Below are 19,450 nucleotides of genomic sequence, written 5' to 3'. Positions count from 1 at the left end.
TAGCATCTAGATTAGAGCTAGAACATTGCAGACACTTCTGTCACTGAATGGGTTAATATGAATTGTCTGGGAGGAATTCCAGAGGTTCTGCACCGGCCCGGATTCCAGAGGTTCTGCACAGGCCCGGATTCCAGAGGTTCTGCACCGGCCCGGATTCCAGAGGTTCTGCACAGGCCCGGATTCCAGAGGTTCTGCACAGGCCCGGAATCCAGAGGTTCTGCACCGGCCCGGATTCCAGAGGTTCTGCACCGGCCCGGATTCCAGAGGTTCTGCACAGGCCCGGATTCCAGAGGTTCTGCACAGGCCCGGATTCCAGAGGTTCTGCACCGGCCCGGATTCCAGAGGTTCTGCACCGGCCCGGATTCCAGAGGTTCTGCACAGGCCCGGATTCCAGAGGTTCTGCACAGGCCCGGATTCCAGAGGTTCTGCACAGGCCCGGATTCCAGAGGTTCTGCACAGGCCCGGATTCCAGAGGTTCTGCACAGGCCCGGATTCCAGAGGTTCTGCACAGGCCCGGATTCCAGAGGTTCTGCACAGGCCCGGATTCCAGAGGTTCTGCACAGGCCCGGATTCACAGGATTCACACTTCAAAGTGAGTGGGAACCAGTCAGACACTCTGAACATGCCACACGCTCTGAACATGCCACACGCTCTGAACATGCCACACGCTCTGATCTTGCCACACGCTCTGATCTTGCCACACGTTCTGATCATGCCACACGCTCTGAACATGCCACACGCTCTGAACATGCCACACGCTCTGAACATGCCACACGCTCTGAACATGCCACACGCTCTGAACATGCCACATGCTTTGCTGCTTTGTAGGGATTCCTGCTATCAGCCCAAGGATGCAGCATGCAGGCCACGCGTACCACAGCGCCACGCGTACCACAGCGCCACACAGAAATACGTGGAAGCGGAAACCAGCATGTGGCAAAATGAGAATAATTATTATTCTGCAAATCCTGGTACAAGGCATAAAAGTATTATTCCCCATTATTTATTCCAGATAAAATACGTATGCTTTCATCCAGAAAAAACTAACAGCACAGAGGTTACGGCAGTGGAAAAAAGGAGCAGAATGGGTAAAAAATGAACAAAACGTTAGTTATTGGGGCCGATTTAAAGTCCCCGGAGATGTAGAGGAAGCTCGTTAACTGGGCAGCTTGTGATTCGTATAAACAAGGCCCCCAATTAGAGGTGGGAGGCAGAAGACAGTATGTGTGGGGGGCGGTAATGCCACAGCGACAGGCGGAGGCATCTATTCCTAATTTACTTCAACGCGCTCCACAACAGCGCCGTCCTGTTTTAGATCCCAATTTTGAGTTGGATTAACGACACTTCATAATTTAATATCCCTTAATTATGCAGCTACAGGGACCAGGTGTCAATCAGAGCAAACGAGAAGAGGCAGCATGTGTAACGCACATGTTCTGCGCTGTAATCGCTGCAGACGCTCCCTGGCAGCGTCTGATATTCCTGAGAATAGCGCAAGGCCCTGGAGGAGGGGCCGCAGTTAATGAATTCGGCCTGATGAGGTACTCCAGGGGTCCTGCCCAACACCCCACATTCACGTGGGGGCGTATTCAGACTGATCTACAGAATACAATAGACACAGCAATTACCCCTCCTGTGTGCAGCGCGATTTCTGCGGGGCTCTGGGGGGAGGTCCCCCAAAAGTCACGGGTTTAAAGGCGTGTGCGGAACACATCACGCAGATGTAATTATTACACACGGACGCATGACTGTGAAACGTGAAAATGATGCGTTGCCAGTGGCGCCAATTTAAGAGTTATTATCATATACACAGACGAGCTGCTAACGACTCCACTTCGAGTTTCAGACATCGCAATAGTGCGACGCAAAAGGTAACGCCACCGCTATTTGGGGATTACGTATAAACTCTGAATCATTGTTTCACCTTCTCTTGCCCTCAACATGCACCTGATTTATAAAGTCGCACGCAAAAAGCGAGGGCGCAGGAAACACGCAGGATTCGTTATCAGAGTTCTGCTCTTAGCTAGAAGGAAACAGCACCAGATTTACCAGAAAACGGAAAAAAAAATCCAGTAGAACTGATCAATCCCAGGCTGTTTTCTGCACACGTTTTACAACAGATAAACCAACACCAAGATGCAGAGGACAGGGGGACAGAGAGACAGGGGGACAGGAGGACAGGGGGACAGCTACCTGAGCAGGTAAGTACAACAAGAACAGCATTAACCTTTTCAGAGCCAGCGGGGGTTACACGGTCTGATATAAAACCTTACACAGGTCGAGGTTTCCAGCACCATCCAAAGCAGATACACGGGTGTTCTGGTCCACGTGTTCTGGTCCACGTGTGGTTACAAAAGGAAAGAAGGTACAAAAAGGAGCACTCCCCACACGAAATCCAACTAACTTCCTTTCCGAGGATTGAATCGGCGCTGGTGGCGTCAGTAAAAACCACCCAAAGAACGCGCTTTTCAATTACTGAGGGGTTCGTTTTTGTCCGGGACAAGGAATAATATTTGTGCAACAATATATCAGTATATATATATATACACACATATACATATATATATATATATATATATATATATATATATATATATATATATATATATATATATCAGGATGCAGCTATATCACTGGATGTGTAGGTGATGGCGTAGAAATGACCAGCACAGAAAATGATCAAAATGACAAATTACTTCTCAAATACATTGTATATTCATTGAACATATCGGGTCCCCGAGGGGAACCTTCCCCCCATGAGACCCCCGGAGATGCTGAGCACATATACAATGTTACATATACTGTACACAAGTCATTTGGCTACATATGAATAGAGATGTATTACACGCCTCTGTCACGCTCTGTGTGCGCGAGAATATACATAAAGAACAGGCATTTCATTTAATTGCGTCGGGATATACCAGATGACGCAAAAGGAGTCACACACCACAATATATATTGATGTTTATCATGATGACCAGTATCACGATATTATCCGTGTGACAAGTAACACGTACGGACTCCATATGCCGCGTTATATTACCGGGACGGGGGAAGGTCGGACCCTACCTTTTCCGGAAGGGAAGAAGCACTCCATCTCCACGCTGCTGCGCGAGTGCGAGATGCACAGGGCACTGCTGGGTACCAGGCCTTCCTGGGGGGGGCTGCGCTCTGTCGTCCGCACCAAACACCAGCCGGGCCGGTCGCTGGGGCGCTCCAGCAGTTCCACCGTCTGCCCCACCTGGATGCTCAGCTCACTACTGTGAATGGCAATGAAATCCTGCAGGACCACGGTCAGCTCACAGCCCCCGGACAGCTGCAGGAGGAGAGAGGTGGGCGGCAGTCAGCGAAACAGCCTCATGGCAATTCATGCAGTTAGCAACCACAAGAGAAATAGGATGAAATAACAGTCCCTGAATGGGTTGCTGGCTCTCTGCTTCCTTATCTCGGACTTGGTTAATCAAATTGCATGATACAGTATTACAGATGGCTACCCCTTAATAAGCATCTCTCAGTGCATTCATTCACATGTTCAGATAACAACATCAGAAGGCTTTGGAAGTAGTCCCCCCATCTGTACAGCACCCAACCCCCCATCTGTACAGCACCCCACCCTCCCATGTCTACAGCACCCTACTCAACTCCCCCATTTGTACAGCACCCCACCCCCATCTCTACAGCACCCAACCCGCCCATCTGTTCAGCACCCTACCCAATCCCCCATCCCTACTGCACCCCACCCAATCTCCCCATCTCTACAGCACCCAACCCCCCCATCTGTACAGTGCCCTGCCCAACCCACCATGTCTAAAGCACCCTACCCAATCCCCCATCTCCACAGCACCCCACCCCCATCTCCACAGCACCCCACCCCCATCTCCACAGCACCCCACCCAACCCCACATCGCTACAGCACCCTACCCAACCCCCCCCCCATCTCTACAGCACCCCACCCTATCTCTACAGCACCCTACCTTAACCCCCCATCTCTACAGCACCCCCCCCCCTATCTCTACAGCACCCGACCCAACCCCCCATCTCTACAGCACCCATCCCCTATCTCTACAGCACCCTACTGAGGACAGGAGTTGAGCCACCCAGGGTTTAGGATTATTAAAGCTATTAACCATCGGCGCAGAGGAAATGAAACCTGTGAAGACGCGATGTGCAGTTGGGCAATAATATTGTAATATAATAACCATGCAGCTGCAGTAATGGTAATGTCCCTTCCTAAGCACCAATCACTGCAGGCCTGGCCCAGACCCGCCACCATTTCCGGGACAATATATATATATTTATGTGTTACTTTCATTATTATATTTATAGAGCTACTCAACAGATCTTCAATTATGAAACAACTGTTCAAGACGGCTCAGCTGTTCCACAGACACGGACCACGTTTTCCAAGCGCATTCACATGAAATAAACGGGGGGCCGGGGTGCTCCTCACCACCGGGGGGCCAGGGTGCTCCTCACCACCGGGGGGCCAGGGTGCTCCTCACCACCGGGGGGCCGGGGTGCTCCTCACCACCGGGGGGCCGGGGTGCTCCTCACCACCGGGGGTTCTCGCCTCCGGGGGGCCGGAGCTTCCAGGCAAAGAAACAGGAGATGTCGGTAACCTAAACCCTTCACACCTGGGAGCAGAGACTATTCTCACGGCAAAGAGTTCCACGCCAGACAGTACCCAGACACCGTCTCTCTGTGACACGTACATCGCCTTGCATGTTACACAAATACACACTGCTCTGCATTAAACACGGATACTATACACGGACACTATACACGGATACTATACACGGATACTATACACGTTATACAGGGGCTGCTTCAGTTTAGCGCACTGGAACCGGCGGTCACACCCATTTAAGTGACTGGGCTTTAATTCCAGATCGGGAGAGCTGATCAGTACCGGTGCTTTATGAATCTGGGTCAAAGGCATTTACTTGTATATTACGCAAATGTTCACTGCTCTGCATATAACAGATATATTTCTTTGCAGATATTAACACGATGTTTTAGTATTAATACATTATTTTTATCTTCCTGGATTTTTGCCACGAATTCTAAAGAACCAAATTATGGAAAACGAACAAGTGATTTTTTTATATATATGTTTGGTGTGTGTGTGTGTATATATACACACACACACCAAACATTTTGTTTCAGCACATCACATGTATTACTGCTGTGAAGCGCTGTGTACATAAATGGCGCCATGTAAATAAAAATATACATACTGCAAGCATTTAAAGCATCTAAACTATTTAGTACACCAATTCAGCACTGCATACTTTTATTAACTATTATTCATTCATCTACCCTCGGAGTACCTGCTCCCCTTCCTGCGCTTTGTGAATGTGGAATCCCTTACAGCACGCGTCACTGCCCATATATGGATGTACAGTGCAGCGCTTATACTACGGCGAGGTTCTGCATTGCCTCACTGCTTAGGATAGTAGTGCGGTGCCTACCTGATTGTGCTAGTTTGTGAATTCACACAACTGTGTGTGTATATATCACACGGCTTCCGACTGTGTGTGTATATCACACAGCTTCCGACTGTGTGTGTATATCACACGGCTTCCGACTGTGTGTGTATGACACACGGCTTCCGACTGTGTGTGTATATATCACACGGCTTCCGACTGTGTGTGTATATCACACAGCTTCCGACTGTGTGTGTATATCACACTGCTTCCGACTGTGTGTGTATATCACACGGCTTCCGACTGTGTGTGTGTATATCACACTGCTTCCGACTGTGTCTGTATAACACACGGCTTCAGATTGATACTTAATTGTTTGCAGGCGTAAGCACAATGATTTTAATTGGTTAATTACTTTTGTGCCCAGCACTAATCACAAACACCACAGGACACCAGTTCCTTCTCCGCGCCCCTCATTTATTGGGGGACAGGGCAGAATAAATGTTCGCTTCATTCACTTGTTTAAAATATCTTCAGCTCAGCGGGGGCTGCATATACCCCCATATACTGCTCAGCAGGGGCTGCATGTACCCCCATATACTGCTCAGCGGGGGCTGCATATACCCCCATATACTGTTCAGCGGGGGCTGCATATACCCCCATATACTGCTCAGCGGGGGCTGCATATACCCCCATATACTGCTCAGCGGGGGCTGCATGTACCCTCATATACCGCTCAGCGGGGGCTGCATGTACCCCCATATACCGCTCAGCGGGGGCTGCATATACCCCCATATACTGCTCAGCGGGGGCTGCATATACCCCCATATACTGCTCAGCGGGGGCTGCATGTACCCCCATATACTGCTCAGCGGGGGCTGCATGTACCCCCATATACTGCTCAGCGGGGGCTGCATATACCCCCATATACTGCTCAGCGGGGGCTGCATATACCCCCATATACTGCTCAGCGGGGGCTGCATATACCCCCATATACTGCTCAGCGGGGGCTGCATGTACCCCCATATACTGCTCAGCGGGGGCTGCATATACCCCCATATACTGCTCAGCGGGGGCTGCATGCACCCCATACACTGTTCAGCGGGAGCTCCATGAACCCCCATATACAGCTCAGTGGGGGCTCCATGTACCCCCATACACAGCTCAGCAGGGGCTGCATGTACCCCCATATAGTGCTCAGCGGAGGCTCCATGTACCCCCATATGCTGCCCACCGGGGGCTCCCTGTACCCCCAGATTTACCACGCGCAGCGCTACTTCAATTAACGATTTCTGGCAGGGCCCCTCACCCTTCTAGCAAGGTGAATGTGGCCCTTACATTCAGGGACCGGGGCTGTTTCCAGCACAGGAGTAACACCACTTAGCTAATCTAGCCCACACTGCTGTCTATCCTCTGCCAGTAATGAAAGAGTTAATGCCAAAGTCTCATAGTAACTCGGAGTGAAGCTGTAACAATGTCCCCAGCTCAGGATACCTGATTATCTGCAATAAACGCCTCTGTCCCTCAGTGCGCCCACGGAGAGGATGCAGGGAACTGCAGTGTGTCTCAGGTGTGTCTCAGGTGTGTCTCAGGTGTGTCTCAGGTGTGTCTCAGGTGTGTCTCAGGTGTGTCTCAGGTGTGTCTCAGGTGTGCAGGGAGCCACGGTGTGTGTCTCAGGTGTGCAGGGAGCCGCGGTGTGTCTCAGGTGTGCAGGGAGCCACGGTGTGTGTCTCAGGTGTGCAGGGAGCCGCGGTGTGTCTCAGGTGTGCAGGGAGCCACGGTGTGTGTCACAGGTGTGCAGGGAGCCACGGTGTGTGTCACAGGTGTGCAGGGAGTCGCTGTGTGTCTCAGGTGTGCAGGGAGCCGCTGTGTGTCTCAGGTGTGCAGGGAGCTGCTGTGTCTCAGGTGTGCAGGGAGCTGCTGTGTCTCAGGTGTGCAGGGAGCTGCTGTGTCTCAGGTGTGCAGGGAGCTGCTGTGTGTCTCAGGTGTGCAGGGAGCTGCTGTGTGTCTCAGGTGTGCAGGGAGCCGCGGTGTGTCTCAGGTGTGCAGGAAGCTGCGATGTGTCTCAGGTGTGCAGGAAGCTGCGGTGTCTCAGGAGTGCAGGGAGCTAGTGTGTGTCTCAGGTGTGTAGGGAGCTGCTGTGTGTCTCAGGTGTGCAGGGAGCTGCTGTGTGTCTCAGGTGTGCAGGGAGCTGCTGTGTGTCTCAGGTGTGCATGGAGCCACGGTGTGTCTCAGGTGTGCAGGGAGCTAGTGTGTGTCTCAGGTGTGCAGGAAGCTGCGATGTCTCAGGAGTGCAGGGAGCTAGTGTGTGTCTCAGGTGTGCAGGAAGCTGCAGTGTGTCTCAGGTGTGCAGGGAGCTAGTGTGTATCTAAGGTGTGCAGGGAACAGCGGTGTGTCTCAGGTGTGCAGGAAGCTGCTTTGTTTCAGGTGTGCAGGGAGCTAGTGTTTGTCTCAGGTGTGCAGGGAGCTGTGGTGTGTCTCAGGTGTGCAGGGAGCCGCGGTGTGTCTCAGGTGTGCAGGGAGCTGCTGTGTGTCTCGGGTGTGCAGGGAGCTGCTGTGTGTCTCAGGTGTGCAGGGAGCTAGTGTTTGTCTCAGGTGTGCAGGGAGCCGCGGTGTGTCTCAGGTGTGCAGGGAGCCGCGGTGTGTCTCAGGTGTGCAGGGAGCCGCTGTGTGTCTCAGGTGTGCAGGGAGCTGCTGTGTGTCTCAGGTGTGCAGGGAGCTAGTGTGTGTCTCAGGTGTGCAGGGAGCTAGTGTTTGTCTCAGGTGTGCAGGGAGCTGCGGTGTGTCTCAGATGTGCAGGGAGCTGCGGTGTGTCTCAGATGTGCAGGGAGCTGCGGTGTGTCTCAGGTGTGCAGGGAGCTGCGGTGTGTCTCAGATGTGCAGGGAGCTAGTGTGTGTCTCAGGTGTGCAGGGAGCTAGTGTTTGTCTCAGATGTGCAGGGAGCTAGTGTGTGTCTCAGGTGTGCAGGGAGCCGCGGTGTGTCTCAGGTGTGCTGGGAGCTGCGGTGTGTCTCAGGTGTGCAGGGAGCCGCGGTGTGTCTCAGGTGTGCAGGGAGCCGCGGTGTGTCTCAGGTGTGCAGGGAGCCGCGGTGTGTCTCAGGTGTGCAGGGAGCCGCGGTGTCTCAGGTGTGCAGGGAGCCGCGGTGTCTCAGGTGTGCAGGGAGCCGCGGTGTGTCTCAGGTGTGCAGGGAGCTGCGGTGTGTCTCAGGTGTGCAGGGAGCCGCGGTGTGTCTCAGGTGTGCAGGGAGCTGCGGTGTGTCTCAGGTGTGCAGGGAGCTGCGGTGTGTCTCAGGTGTGCAGGGAGCCGCGGTGTCTCAGGTGTGCAGGGAGCCGCGGTGTCTCAGGTGTGCAGGGAGCCGCGGTGTCTCAGGTGTGCAGGGAGCCGCGGTGTCTCAGGTGTGCAGGGAGCCGCAGTGTGTCTCAGGGAGCAGACCGTCGCTGTCACACTGCCACCGCCTGTGACATCACTGTGCTTAGGCTGACAAGGAGTTTCCATGACACGTGACAGAATGTTAACCCCGATCCCTTACCGAAGTGCTGCCATATACTGCAGGGGACACACAAACACGGACACAGGGACACACACAGGCACACGGACAAACACGGACACACACAAACACGGACACACACAAACACGGACACACACAAACACGGACACACACAAACACAGGGACACACACACACACAGGGACACACAAACACAGGGACACACACACACAGGGACATACACGAATTTGGGAAGAGAATTTCTGTGACTTTTGACATTTTCTCTGCTATAGGTGGTGAAAGGGTTAAAGTTCATTAACCTCTTCTCTGCTAGAGGGGCCAGCACTGCTATATTAAAGGGTTAACATGCAGCCATGTAAAGGCAGCGAATAACATGCGTGTGCGCTGCGATTCTGTGTTTCTGTGCGACGTTCCCCGCGGTGCGTGCTGCAGCCAGCCCTGTAATTGTGCAGTGTGAGCGCAGGGCCCGTGTCCCGCAGTGTGAGCGCAGAGCCCGTGTCCCGCAGTGTGAGCGCAGAGCCCGTGTCCCGCAGTGTGAGCACAGAGCCCGTGTCCCGCAGTGTGAGCGCAGAGCCCGTGTCCCGCAGTGTGAGCGCAGAGCCCGTGTCTCGCAGTGTGAGCGCAGAGCCCGTGTCCCGCAGTGTGAGCGCAGAGCCCGTGTCCCGCAGTGTGAGCGCAGGGCCCGTGTCCCGCAGTGTGAGCGCAGGGCCCGTGTCCCGCAGTGTGAGCGCAGGGCCCGTGTCCCGCAGTGTGAGCGCAGAGCCCGTGCCCCGCAGTGTGAGCGCAGAGCCCGTGTCCCGCAGTGTGAGCGCAGAGCCCGTGTCCCGCAGTGTGAGCGCAGAGCCCGTGTCCCGCAGTGTGAGCGCAGAGCCCGTGTCCCGCAGTGTGAGCGCAGAGCCCGTGTCCCGCAGTGTGAGCGCAGAGCCCGTGTCCCGCAGTGTGAGCGCAGGGCCCGTGTCCCGCAGTGTGAGCGCAGGGCCCGTGTCCCGCAGTGTGAGCGCAGAGCCCGTGCCCCGCAGTGTGAGCGCAGAGCCCGTGTCCCACAGTGTGAGCGCAGAGCCCGTGTCCCGCAGTGTGAGCGCAGAGCCCGTGTGCCGCAGTGAGCGCAGAGCCCGTGTCCCGCAGTGTGAGCGCAGAGCCCGTGTCCCGCAGTGTGAGCGCAGAGCCCGTGTCCCGCAGAGCCCGTGTCCCGCAGTGTGAGCGCAGAGCCCGTGTCCCGCAGTGTGAGCGCAGAGCCCGTGTCCCGCAGTGTGAGCGCAGAGCCCGTGTCCCGCAGTGTGAGCGCAGAGCCCGTGCCCCGCAGTGTGAGCGCAGAGCCCGTGTCCCGCAGTGTGAGCACAGAGCCCGTGTCCCGCAGTGTGAGCGCAGAGCCCGTGTCCCGCAGTGTGAGCGCAGAGCCCGTGTCCCGCAGTGTGAGCGCAGAGCCCGTGTCCCGCAGTGAGCGCAGAGCCCGTGTCCCGCAGTGTGAGCGCAGAGCCCGTGTCCAGCAGTGTGAGCGCAGAGCCCGTGTCCCGCAGTGTGAGCGCAGAGCCCGTGTGCCGCAGTGAGCGCAGAGCCCGTGTCCCGCAGTGTGAGCGCAGAGCCCGTGTCCCGCAGTGTGAGCGCAGAGCCCGTGTCCCGCAGTGAGCGCAGAGCCCGTGTCCCGCAGTGTTAGCGCAGAGCCCGTGTCCCGCAGTGTGAGCACAGAGCCCGTGTCCCGCAGTGTGAGCGCAGAGCCCGTGTCCCGCAGTGTGAGCGCAGAGCCCGTGTCCCGCAGTGAGCGCAGAGCCCGTGTCCCGCAGTGTGAGCGCAGAGCCCGTGTCCCGCAGTGAGCGCAGAGTCCGTGTCCCGCAGTGTGAGCGCAGTGCCCGTGTCCCGCAGTGAGCGCAGAGCCCGTGTCCCGCAGTGTGAGCGCAGAGCCCGTGTCCCGCAGTGTGAGCGCAGAGCCCGTGTCCCGCAGTGTGAGCGCAGAGCCCGTGTCCCGCAGTGTGAGCGCAGAGCCCGTGTCCCGCAGTGTGAGCGCAGAGCCCGTGTCCCGCAGTGTGAGTGCAGAGCCCGTGTCCCGCAGTGAGCACAGAGCCCGTGTCCCGCAGTGTGAGCGCAGAGCCCGTGTCCCGCAGTGTGAGCGCAGGGCCCGTGTCCCGCAGTGTGAGCGCAGAGCCCGTGTCCCGCAGTGTGAGCGCAGAGCCCGTGTCCCGCAGTGTGAGCGCAGAGCCCGTGTCCCGCAGTGAGCGCAGAGCCCGTGTCCCGCAGTGTCAGTGCAGAGCCCGTGTCCCGCAGTGTGAGCGCAGGGCCCGTGTCCCGCAGTGAGAGCGCAGAGCCCGTGTCCCGCAGTGTGAGCGCAGGGCCAGTGTCCCGCAGTGAGAGCGCAGAGCCCGTGTCCCGCAGTGTGAGCGCAGAGCCCGTGTCCCGCAGTGTGAGCGCAGAGCCCGTGTCCCGCAGTGTGAGCACAGAGCCCGTGTCCCGCAGTGTGAGCGCAGAGCCCGTGTCCCGCAGTGTGAGCGCAGAGCCCGTGTCTCGCAGTGTGAGCGCAGAGCCCGTGTCCCGCAGTGTGAGCGCAGAGCCCGTGTCCCGCAGTGTGAGCGCAGGGCCCGTGTCCCGCAGTGTGAGCGCAGGGCCCGTGTCCCGCAGTGTGAGCGCAGGGCCCGTGTCCCGCAGTGTGAGCGCAGAGCCCGTGCCCCGCAGTGTGAGCGCAGAGCCCGTGTCCCGCAGTGTGAGCGCAGAGCCCGTGTCCCGCAGTGTGAGCGCAGAGCCCGTGTCCCGCAGTGTGAGCGCAGAGCCCGTGTCCCGCAGTGTGAGCGCAGAGCCCGTGTCCCGCAGTGTGAGCGCAGAGCCCGTGTCCCGCAGTGTGAGCGCAGGGCCCGTGTCCCGCAGTGTGAGCGCAGGGCCCGTGTCCCGCAGTGTGAGCGCAGAGCCCGTGCCCCGCAGTGTGAGCGCAGAGCCCGTGTCCCACAGTGTGAGCGCAGAGCCCGTGTCCCGCAGTGTGAGCGCAGAGCCCGTGTGCCGCAGTGAGCGCAGAGCCCGTGTCCCGCAGTGTGAGCGCAGAGCCCGTGTCCCGCAGTGTGAGCGCAGAGCCCGTGTCCCGCAGAGCCCGTGTCCCGCAGTGTGAGCGCAGAGCCCGTGTCCCGCAGTGTGAGCGCAGAGCCCGTGTCCCGCAGTGTGAGCGCAGAGCCCGTGTCCCGCAGTGTGAGCGCAGAGCCCGTGCCCCGCAGTGTGAGCGCAGAGCCCGTGTCCCGCAGTGTGAGCACAGAGCCCGTGTCCCGCAGTGTGAGCGCAGAGCCCGTGTCCCGCAGTGTGAGCGCAGAGCCCGTGTCCCGCAGTGTGAGCGCAGAGCCCGTGTCCCGCAGTGAGCGCAGAGCCCGTGTCCCGCAGTGTGAGCGCAGAGCCCGTGTCCAGCAGTGTGAGCGCAGAGCCCGTGTCCCGCAGTGTGAGCGCAGAGCCCGTGTGCCGCAGTGAGCGCAGAGCCCGTGTCCCGCAGTGTGAGCGCAGAGCCCGTGTCCCGCAGTGTGAGCGCAGAGCCCGTGTCCCGCAGTGAGCGCAGAGCCCGTGTCCCGCAGTGTTAGCGCAGAGCCCGTGTCCCGCAGTGTGAGCACAGAGCCCGTGTCCCGCAGTGTGAGCGCAGAGCCCGTGTCCCGCAGTGTGAGCGCAGAGCCCGTGTCCCGCAGTGAGCGCAGAGCCCGTGTCCCGCAGTGTGAGCGCAGAGCCCGTGTCCCGCAGTGAGCGCAGAGTCCGTGTCCCGCAGTGTGAGCGCAGTGCCCGTGTCCCGCAGTGAGCGCAGAGCCCGTGTCCCGCAGTGTGAGCGCAGAGCCCGTGTCCCGCAGTGTGAGCGCAGAGCCCGTGTCCCGCAGTGTGAGCGCAGAGCCCGTGTCCCGCAGTGTGAGCGCAGAGCCCGTGTCCCGCAGTGTGAGCGCAGAGCCCGTGTCCCGCAGTGTGAGTGCAGAGCCCGTGTCCCGCAGTGAGCACAGAGCCCGTGTCCCGCAGTGTGAGCGCAGAGCCCGTGTCCCGCAGTGTGAGCGCAGGGCCCGTGTCCCGCAGTGTGAGCGCAGAGCCCGTGTCCCGCAGTGTGAGCGCAGAGCCCGTGTCCCGCAGTGTGAGCGCAGAGCCCGTGTCCCGCAGTGAGCGCAGAGCCCGTGTCCCGCAGTGTCAGTGCAGAGCCCGTGTCCCGCAGTGTGAGCGCAGGGCCCGTGTCCCGCAGTGAGAGCGCAGAGCCCGTGTCCCGCAGTGTGAGCGCAGGGCCAGTGTCCCGCAGTGAGAGCGCAGAGCCCGTGTCCCGCAGTGTGAGCGCAGAGCCCGTGTCCCGCAGTGTGAGCGCAGAGCCCGTGTCCCGCAGTGTGAGCACAGAGCCCGTGTCCCGCAGTGTGAGCGCAGAGCCCGTGTCCCGCAGTGGGCGCAGAGCCCGTGTCTCGCAGTGTGAGCGCAGGGCCCCTGTCCCGCAGTGAGCGCAGAGCCCGTGTCCCGCAGTGTGAGCGCAGAGCCCGTGTCCCGCAGTGAGCGCAGAGCCCGTGTCCCGCAGTGAGCGCAGAGCCCGTGTCCTGCAGTGTCAGTGCAGAGCCCGTCTCCGGCAGTGAGCGCAGAGCCCGTGTCCCGCAGTGTGAGCGCAGAGCCCGTGTCCCGCAGTGTGAGCGCAGAGCCCGTGTCCCGCAGTGTGAGCGCAGAGCCCGTGCCCCGCAGTGTGAGCGCAGAGCCCGTGTCCCGCAGTGTGAGCGCAGAGCCCGTGTCCCGCAGTGTGAGCGCAGAACCCGTGTCCCGCAGTGTGAGCGCAGAACCCGTGTCCCGCAGTGTGAGCGCAGAGCCCGTGTCCCGCAGTGAGAGCGCAGAACCCGTGTCCCGCAGTGTGAGAGCGCAGAGCCCGTGTCCCGCAGTGTGAGCGCAGAGCCCGTGTCCCGCAGTGAGCGCAGAGCCCGTGTCCCGCAGTGTGAGCGCAGAGCCGTGTCCCGCAGTGAGCGCAGAGCCCGTGTCCTGCAGTGAGCGCAGAGCCCGTGTCCCGCAGAGTGAGCGCAGAGCCCGTGTCCCGCAGAGTGAGCGCAGAGCCCGTGTCCCGCAGTGTGAGCGCAGAGCCCGTGTCCCGCAGTGTGAGCGCAGAGCCCGTGTCCCGCAGTGTGAGCGCAGAGCCCGTGTCCCGCAGTGTGAGCGCAGAGCCCGTGTCCCGCAGTGTGAGCGCAGAGCCCGTGTCCCGCAGTGTGAGCGCAGAGCCCGTGTCCCGCAGTGTGAGCGCAGAGCCCGTGTCCCGCAGTGAGCGCAGAGCCCGTGTCCCGCAGTGTGAGCGCAGAGTCCGTGTCCCACAGTGAGCGCAGAGCCCGTGTCCCGCAGTGTGAGCGCAGAGCCCGTGTCCCGCAGTGTGAGCGCAGAGCCCGTGTCCCGCAGTGTGAGCGCAGAGCCCGTGTCCCGCAGTGTGAGCGCAGAGCCCGTGTCCCGCAGTGTGAGCGCAGAGCCCGTGTCCCGCAGTGTGAGCGCAGAGCCCGTGTCCCGCAGTGTGAGTGCAGAGCCCGTGTCCCGCAGTGTGAGCGCAGAGCCCTGTCCCGCAGTGAGCGCAGAGCCTGTGTCCCGCAGTATGAGCGCAGAGCCCGTGTCCCACAGTGAGTGCAGAGCCCGTGTCCCGCAGTGTGAGCGCAGAGCCCGTGTCCCGCAGTGTGAGCGCAGAGCCCGTGTCCCGCAGTGTGAGCGCAGAGCCCGTGTCCTGCAGTGTGAGCGCAGAGCCCGTGTCCCGCAGTGAGCGCAGAGCCCGTGTCCCGCAGTGTGAGCGCGGAGCCCGTGTCCCGCAGTGAGCGCAGAGCCCGTGTCCCGCAGTGTGAGCGCAGAGCCCGTGTCCCGCAGTGTGAGCGCAGAGCCCGTGTCCCGCAGTGGGCGCAGAGCCTGTGTCCCACAGTGAGCGCAGAGCCCGTGTCCCGCAGTGGGCGCAGAGCCCGTGTCCCACAGTGAGCGCAGAGCCCGTGTCCCGCAGTGTGAGCGCAGAGCCCGTGTCCCGCAGTGTGAGCGCAGAGCCCGTGTCCCGCAGTGTGAGCGCAGAGCCCGTGTCCCGCAGTGTGAGCGCAGAGCCCGTGTCCCGCAGTGTGAGCGCAGAGCCCGTGTCCCGCAGTGAGCACAGAGCCCGTGTCCCGCAGTGTGAGCGCAGAGCCCGTGTCCCGCAGTGTGAGCGCAGGGCCCGTGTCCCGCAGTGTGAGCGCAGAGCCCGTGTCCCGCAGTGTGAGCGCAGAGCCCGTGTCCCGCAGTGTGAGCGCAGAGCCCGTGTCCCGCAGTGAGCGCAGAGCCCGTGTCCTGCAGTGTCAGTGCAGAGCCCGTGCCCCGCAGTGTGAGCGCAGAGCCCGTGTCCCGCAGTGTGAGCGCAGAGCCCGTGTCCCGCAGTGTGAGCGCAGAACCCGTGTCCCGCAGTGTGAGCGCAGAACTCGTGTCCCGCAGTGTGAGCGCAGAGCCCGTGTCCTGCAGTGAGAGCGCAGAACCCGTGTCCCGCAGTGTGAGAGCGCAGAGCCCGTGTCCCGCAGTGTGAGCGCAGAGCCCGTGTCCCGCAGTGAGCGCAGAGCCCGTGTCCCGCAGTGTGAGCGCAGAGCCGTGTCCCGCAGTGAGCGCAGAGCCCGTGTCCCGCAGTGAGCGCAGAGCCCGTGTCCCGCAGTGAGCACAGAGCCCGTGTCCCGCAGTGTGAGCGCAGAGCCCGTGTCCCGCAGTGTGAGCGCAGAGCCCGTGTCCCGCAGTGAGCGCAGAGCCCGTGTCCCGCAGTGTGAGCGCAGAGCCCGTGTCCCGCAGTGTGAGCGCAGAGCCCGTGTCCCGCAGTGTGAGCGCAGAGCCCGTGTCCCGCAGTGTGAGCGCAGAGCCCGTGTCCCGCAGTGTGAGCGCAGAGCCTGTGTCCCGCAGTGTGAGCGCAGAGCCCGTGTCCTGCAGTGTGAGCGCAGAGCCCGTATCCCGCAGTGAGCGCAGAGCCCGTGTCCCGCAGTGTGAGCGCGGAGCCCGTGTCCCGCAGTGAGCGCAGAGCCCGTGTCCCGCAGTGTGAGCGCAGAGCCCGTGTCCCGCTGTGTGAGCGCAGAGCCCGTGTCCCGCAGTGGGCGCAGAGCCTGTGTCCCACAGTGAGCGCAGAGCCCGTGTCCCGCAGTGGGCGCAGAGCCCGTGTCCCACAGTGAGCGCAGAGCCCGTGTCCCGCAGTGTGAGCGCAGAGCCCGTGTCCCGCAGTGAGCGCAGAGCCCGTGTCCCGTAGTGAGAGCAGGGCCCGTGTCCCGCAGTGTGAGCGCAGAGCCCGTGTACCGCAGTGTGAGCGCAGAGCCCGTGTCCTGCAGTGTGAGCGCAGAGCCCGTGTCCTGCAGTGGGCGCAGAGCCCGTGTCCCACAGTGAGCGCAGAGCCCGTGTCCCGCAGTGTGAGCGCAGAGCCCGTGTCCCGCAGTGGGCGCAGAGCCCGTGTCCCGCAGTGTGAGCGCAGAGCCCGTGTCCCGCAGAGAGCGCAGAGTCCGTGTCCCGCAGTGTGAGCGCAGAGCTCGTGTCCCACAGTGAGCGCAGGGCCCGTGTCCCGCAGTGTGAGCGCAGAGCCCGTGTCCCGCAGTGAGAGCAGAGCCCGTGTCCCGCAGTGAGAGCAGAGCCCGTGTCCCGCAGTGTGAGCGCAGAGCTCGTGTCCCACAGTGAGCGCAGAGCCCGTGTCCCGCAGAGAGCGCAGAGTACGTGTCCCACAGTGTGAGCGCAGAGCTCGTGTCCCACAGTGAGCGCAGGGCCCGTGTCCCGCAGTGTGAGCGCAGAGCCCGTGTCCCGCAGTGAGAGCAGAGCCCGTGTCCCGCAGTGTGAGCGCAGAGCTCGTGTCCCACAGTGAGCGCAGGGCCCGTGTCCCGCAGTGAGCGCAGAGCCCGTGTCCCGCAGTGAGCGCAGAGCCCGTGTCCCGCAGTGTGAGCGCAGAGCCCATGTCCCGCAGTGGGCGCAGAGCCCGTGTCTCGCAGTGTGAGCGCAGGGCCCCTGTCCCGCAGTGAGCGCAGAGCCCGTGTCCCGCAGTGTGAGCGCAGAGCCCGTGTCCCGCAGTGAGCGCAGAGCCCATGTCCCGCAGTGAGCACAGAGCCCGTGTCCCGCAGTGTCAGTGCAGAGCCCGTCTCCGGCAGTGAGCGCAGAGCCCGTGTCCCGCAGTGTGAGCGCAAAGCCCGTGTCCCGCAGTGGGCGCAGAGCCCGTGTCTCGCAGTGTGAGCGCAGGGCCCCTGTCCCGCAGTGAGCGCAGAGCCCGTGTCCCGCAGTGTGAGCGCAGAGCCCGTGTCCCGCAGTGAGCGCAGAGCCCATGTCCCGCAGTGAGCACAGAGCCCGTGTCCCGCAGTGTCCGTGCAGAGCCCGTCTCCGGCAGTGAGCGCAGAGCCCGTGTCCCGCAGTGTGAGCGCAAAGCCCGTTTCCCGCAGTGTGAGCGCAGAGCCCGTGTCCCGCAGTGTGAGCGCAGAGCCCGTGTCCCGCAGTGTGAGCGCAGAGCCCGTGTCCCGCAGTGTGAGCGCAGAGCCCGTGTCCCGCAGTGTGAGCGCAGAACCCGTGTCCCGCAGTGTGAGCGCAGAACCCGTGTCCCGCAGTGTGAGCGCAGAGCCCGTGTCCCGCAGTGAGAGCGCAGATCCCGTGTCCCGCAGTGTGAGAGCGCAGAGCCCGTGTCCCGCAGTGTGAGCGCAGAGCCCGTGTCCCGCAGTGTGAGCGCAGAGCCCGTGTCCCGCAGTGAGCGCAGAGCCCGTGTCCCGCAGTGAGCGCAGAGCCCGTGTCCCGCAGTGTGAGCGCAGAGCCGTGTCCCGCAGTGAGCGCAGAGCCCGTGTCCCGCAGTGAGCGCAGAGCCCGTGTCCCGCAGTGAGCGCAGAGCCCGTGTCCCGCAGTGTGAGCGCAGAGCCCGTGTCCCGCAGTGAGCGCAGAGCCCGTGTCCCGCAGTGTGAGCGCAGAGCCCGTGTCCCGCAGTGTGAGCGCAGAGCCCGTGTCCCGCAGTGTGAGTGCAGAGCCGGTGTCCCGCAGTGTGAGCGCAGAGCCCGTGTCCCGCAGTGAGCGCAGAGCCCGTGTCCCGCAGTGTGAGCGCAGAGCCCGTGTCCCGCAGTGTGAGCGCAGAGCCCGTGTCCCACAGTGAGCGAAGAGCCCGTGTCCCGCAGTGTGAGCGCAGAGCCCGTGTCCCGCAGTGTGAGCGCAGAGCCCGTGTCCCGCAGTGTGAGCGCAGAGCCCGTGTCCCGCAGTGTGAGCGCAGAGCCCGTGTCCTGCAGTGTGAGCGCAGAGCCCGTGTCCCGCAGTGAGCGCAGAGCCCGTGTCCCGCAGTGAGCGCGGAGCCCGTGTCCCGCAGTGAGCGCAGAGCTCGTGTCCCGCAGTGAGCGCAGGGCCCGTGTCCCGCAGTGAGCGCAGAGCCCGTGTCCCGCAGTGAGCGCAGAGCCCGTGCCCGCAGTGAGCGCAGAGCCCGTGTCCCGCAGTGAGCGCAGAGCCCGTGTCCCGCAGTGTGAGCGCAGAGCCCGTGTCCCGCAGTGTGAGCGCAGAGCCCGTGTCCCGCAGTGAGCGCAGAGCCCGTGTCCCGCAGTGTGAGCGCAGAGACCGTGTCCCGCAGTGAGCGCAGAGCCCGTGCCCGCAGTGAGCGCAGAGCCCGTGTCCCGCAGTGTGAGCGCAGAGCCCGTGTCCCGCAGTGTGAGCGCAGAGCCCGTGTCCCGCAGTGTGAGCGCAGAGCCCGTGTCCCGCAGTGTGAGCGCAGAGCCCGTGTCCCGCAGTGACTCAGATGATGTGTGACCCGCTGGCCCCGATATTTATCTGCGCCCCGAGCTGTGGGAGCTGAACGCCAGACAAAGCAGCAGGTCCGGCTGGGAGGGAATCAGCAACGTCAGGAGGTTATTATAATGCGTCGGAGGCAGATTGGGGAGTCACAGATTGGGGAGTCACAGATTGGGGAGTCACAGATTGGAGAGTCACAGATTGGGGAGTCACAGATTGGGGAGTCACAGAATGGGGTGTCACAGATTGGGGAGTCACAGATTGGGGTGTCACAGATTGGGGTGTCACAGATTGGGGAGTCACAGATTGGGGAGTCACAGATTGGGGAGTCACAGAATGGGGTGTCACAGAATGGGGTGTCACAGATTGGGGAGTCACAGATTGGGGAGTCACAGATTGGGGAGTCACAGAATGGGGTGTCACAGAATGGGGTGTCACAGATTGGGGAGTCACAGATTGGGGAGTCACAGAATGGGGTGTCACAGAATGGGGTGTCACAGATTGGGGAGTCACAGAATGGGGTGTCACAGAATGGGGTGTCACAGAATGGGGTGTCACAGAATGGGGTGTCACAGAATGAGGTCTCATCAAGATCCCACTTCTATTCTCTGCAGGGACTGTGAGGGACGGGCCACGGTTACTAAATCCCACCCCGTCCGGACCCCGGACCCCGTCTTGTGTCTGACAGATTTACTTTGGTACAGATAAAACCCGTGATTGGCGTCCATGCACACATAACCCTTAGGCCGCGCCCATAGTGGAAAGCGCTCTGCGCGTGACCCGGCGTCACGCTGGAAATACAAACTTGTTTGTAGCGTGAAGCGCCGCTCTCCCTGCAGCGCACGTGCACACGCTAGCCACTATGCGCACATCCATTGG

At 61.1% G+C, this 19,450-nt stretch overlaps 1 protein-coding gene across 1 annotated transcript in view; it reads right to left on the bottom strand.

Annotated features, from left to right (window-relative positions):
- The window catches only part of LOC142500019 (kalirin-like), a 297,527-nt gene that overhangs the window by 181,145 nt on the left and 96,932 nt on the right, over positions 1-19,450 (bottom strand). Inside the window, exon 4 of the mRNA XM_075610076.1 lies at positions 3,070-3,316. Coding sequence (XP_075466191.1) covers positions 3,070-3,316 — 247 coding nt within the window. The remainder of the gene's footprint in view (positions 1-3,069; positions 3,317-19,450) is intronic.

Source organism: Ascaphus truei, chromosome 7 (genome assembly GCF_040206685.1).
Source record: "Ascaphus truei isolate aAscTru1 chromosome 7, aAscTru1.hap1, whole genome shotgun sequence".
Classification (NCBI taxonomy): Eukaryota; Metazoa; Chordata; class Amphibia; order Anura; family Ascaphidae; genus Ascaphus; species Ascaphus truei.
The sequence above is the reverse complement of the archived record's forward strand: the minus strand, read 5'-3'. Positions and strand labels throughout refer to the sequence as shown.